Here is a 2,964-nt window from a genome sequence, read left to right as displayed (position 1 = left end):
TTGGATAAAGCTTTTAAATTCTTCAGGATGACGAGCTATAGAACGTCATTCATATGTAATCTCGTTTCAGAAAGTAGGATTTACCTCAGCCACAGAATTTTGAATATAATACAACAGGTACGTTGAGTCCTTGGGGAGAGAAAGTATTTTTAAACTTACTATCAATTTGAAGAAGACATCCGTGGGGAAGCAAGCTAGGTCCCCCACCACTGAAACACCCTTAGCTCCTGGGTTAGTGGATGCTTAGTGTGTTGGTCGGGACTACCGTGTCCCAGTACTTCCATCCAGCAGTGCAATCCAACCAGCACCTTAGAGGTTTTTCAGAAGGCCCCCTTCCCGGGTCAGAGAGGACCTGGAGACAAAGCCCGGCTCCAGCCAGTTTCCCCTGGGCAGGTGTAGCCCTGGGCGCGGGGCCGGGGGAGGGGAAGAGGGCGGGAGTGGGGTTGAGCCGGGACTTGGGATTTGGGCCGCGGGCTGGGCGTGGGTCTAACGACGCCCGCCCGGCCCGCCCCCGCCGCTCCATTGGCCACGTCTGTGCAGAAAAGGCCCCGCAGCCCGGGGGCGCCCGCAGTGTCACTGGGCCGGCGGGGGCGCTGCTTGCACGGTGGGCTGGGATCTGCCAGGGCCGCGGGGTCGGGCTGTGGAACACGGGCGGCCCGCCGGGCATCTCCCTCTCTCGTTCCCCACCCCCTCCCCCCAGGTCGGGGGAGGCGGCGTGTCCGGCGGAGGGTTGCGGGGCGCGGGGCAGGGCTGGAGCGCCATGAGCAGCCCGGATGCGGGGTACGCCAGTGACGAGCAGAGCCAGCCCCGGAGCGCGCTGCCCGCCGTGATGGCTGGGCTGGGCCCCTGTCCCTGGGCCGAGTCGCTGAGTCCCCTCGGGGACATGAAGATGAAGGGCGAGACGGCGGCGAGCAGCGGGGCGCCGGCCGGGACCGCGGGCCGGGCCAAGGGCGAGTCTCGCATCCGGCGGCCGATGAACGCCTTCATGGTGTGGGCTAAGGACGAGCGCAAGCGCCTGGCGCAGCAGAACCCGGATCTGCACAACGCCGAGTTGAGCAAGATGCTGGGTGAGTCCGAGCTCGGGACCCAGATGGTGCGAATCGTGGAGCGGCTTCCTTGGGCCGCAAAGAGTGCGGGCCTTGCGCGGGAGGCCAGGAGTGCGTGGCTGCCACATCCTTCCCTGGGGCCCTCGGTTCCTTCCCGCTTCCCGTTCTCCCGAGTCTCCAAGGGGCTCTGGGCCTCAGTGGTCGGCGCCTGGATCCCCCGGGTGGCCGGGGCGCGGGGCCAGCGGCTCTGGGGAGGCGGCTTCTCCGCGCGTCTGAGCGGCGGCGGGGGCACCCGGGCGCGGAGCTGGGTTTGTCGGGCCCGTTCCCCCGACTCCTTTCCCGGGTGGGGACGTTTTCAGTTCCTCGAACGACCGCAAGTGGGTGAGCGGGAGGCCGCTTCCAGGAGGCTAAAGGAGGAAGGGGTGCCTTAGAGGGCCTTAAACCTCGCGTCTTCCGCAAGTGCTCGTACTCCCGGCCTCCAGGTCCCAACATTCACCTTTACCTTGACCCCCCCACCCCCAGTTTCCCCGTCCGAGGTCGGAGGGGGGCCCTGGCGCCAGTGGGGCCTGGGAGCGGGAGCTCGGACAGTAAACCCGCGCCCCTCCACCTCCCGCGCCCCTGCAGGCAAGTCGTGGAAGGCGCTGACGCTGGCGGAGAAGCGGCCCTTCGTGGAGGAGGCCGAGCGGCTGCGCGTGCAGCACATGCAGGACCACCCCAACTACAAGTACCGGCCGCGGCGGCGCAAGCAGGTGAAGCGGCTGAAGCGGGTGGAGGGCGGCTTCCTGCACGGCCTCGCCGAGCCTCAGGCGGCCGCGCTGGGCCCCGAGGGCGGCCGCGTGGCCATGGACGGCCTGGGCCTGCCCTTCCCCGAGCAGGGCTTCCCCGCGGGCCCGCCGCTGCTGCCCACGCACATGGGCGCCCACTACCGCGACTGCCAGGGCCTGGGCGCGGCCCCGCTCGATGGCTACCCGCTGCCCACGCCCGACACATCCCCGCTGGACGGTGTGGAGCACGACCCGGCCTTCTTCGCCGCGCCGCTGCCCGGGGACTGTCCGGCCGCCGGGCCCTACAGCTACGCGCAGGCCGCGGACTACGCGGGGCCCCCGGAGCAGCCCGCCGGGCCCCTGCACCCCCGGCTCGGCCCGGAGCCCGCGGGCCCCGCGATGCCGGGCCTCCTGGCGCCCCCCAGCGCCCTGCACATGTACTACGGCGCGGTGGGCTCGCCGGCGCCCGGCGGCGGGCGCGGCTTCCCGATGCCGCCGCAGCCGCCCCCGCCGGGCCCGGGGCAGCCGTCGCCCCCGCCCGAGGCGCTGCCCTGCCGGGACGGCGCGGACCCCAGCCAGCCGGCCGAGCTCCTTGGGGAGGTGGACCGCACGGAGTTTGAACAGTATCTGCACTTTGTGTGCAAGCCCGACATGGGCCTCCCCTACCAAGGCCATGACTCTAGCGTGAACCTCGCAGACGGCCACGGGGCCATCTCCTCCGTGGTGTCCGATGCCAGCTCTGCGGTATATTACTGCAACTATCCTGACGTTTGACAGGTCCCTGATCCGACCCAGCCTGCTGGCCAGAAGCACAAACAGTGTTACATACTTCCCGGAGGAGCTAAGGAAATCCTCAGCCTCATGTTGTGTTGTGTTGTTTTTAAGTTGCCTTGGCGTATAATTTATGGTAATTTATTTTGTCTGCCACTTGAACAGTTGGGGGGAGAAAAAAATGCGAGGTTGTGATTCAAGACTTGTGCAGATACCTGTTGCCCACTGTTGCCTTGTCTAAACCCCATTTCCAAGTTCAAGTTCACCAGTTTCCAAAGGGTCCCAGAAAACTTGCTCCGTTTCCTGAAGCTTTATTGATCAAAGAAATTTTATCCCAGGTGTGTTTTTTAAATCTTAAAAAAATAATAAAATCTGGAATCCTA

At 65.8% G+C, this 2,964-nt stretch overlaps 1 protein-coding gene across 1 annotated transcript; it reads left to right on the top strand.

Moving 5' to 3' along the window:
- Positions 1-554: 554 nt before the first annotated feature.
- Positions 555-2,964, top strand: SOX17 (SRY-box transcription factor 17). Its single transcript, XM_032469962.1, has 2 exons — positions 555-1,067; positions 1,671-2,964. Exons 1-2 carry the CDS (start codon positions 761-763, stop codon positions 2,582-2,584), a joined length of 1,221 nt encoding a protein of 406 aa, XP_032325853.1. The 5' UTR covers positions 555-760; the 3' UTR covers positions 2,585-2,964.

The sequence above is a fragment of the Camelus ferus genome, chromosome 29, assembly GCF_009834535.1.
Source record: "Camelus ferus isolate YT-003-E chromosome 29, BCGSAC_Cfer_1.0, whole genome shotgun sequence".
Classification (NCBI taxonomy): Eukaryota; Metazoa; Chordata; class Mammalia; order Artiodactyla; family Camelidae; genus Camelus; species Camelus ferus.
Note: the sequence above shows the minus strand (reverse complement) of the source record. Positions and strands in the feature narration are given on the sequence as shown.

Excerpts from the sequence above, each read along its gene's own strand:
- SOX17 (XM_032469962.1), top strand. The coding sequence starts at position 761 with ATGAGCAGCCCGGATGCGGGGTACGCCAGTGACGAGCAGAGCCAGCCC. Across the intron at positions 1,068-1,670 it reads CGAGTTGAGCAAGATGCTGG|GCAAGTCGTGGAAGGCGCTG; the intron begins GTGAGTCCGAGC and ends GCGCCCCTGCAG.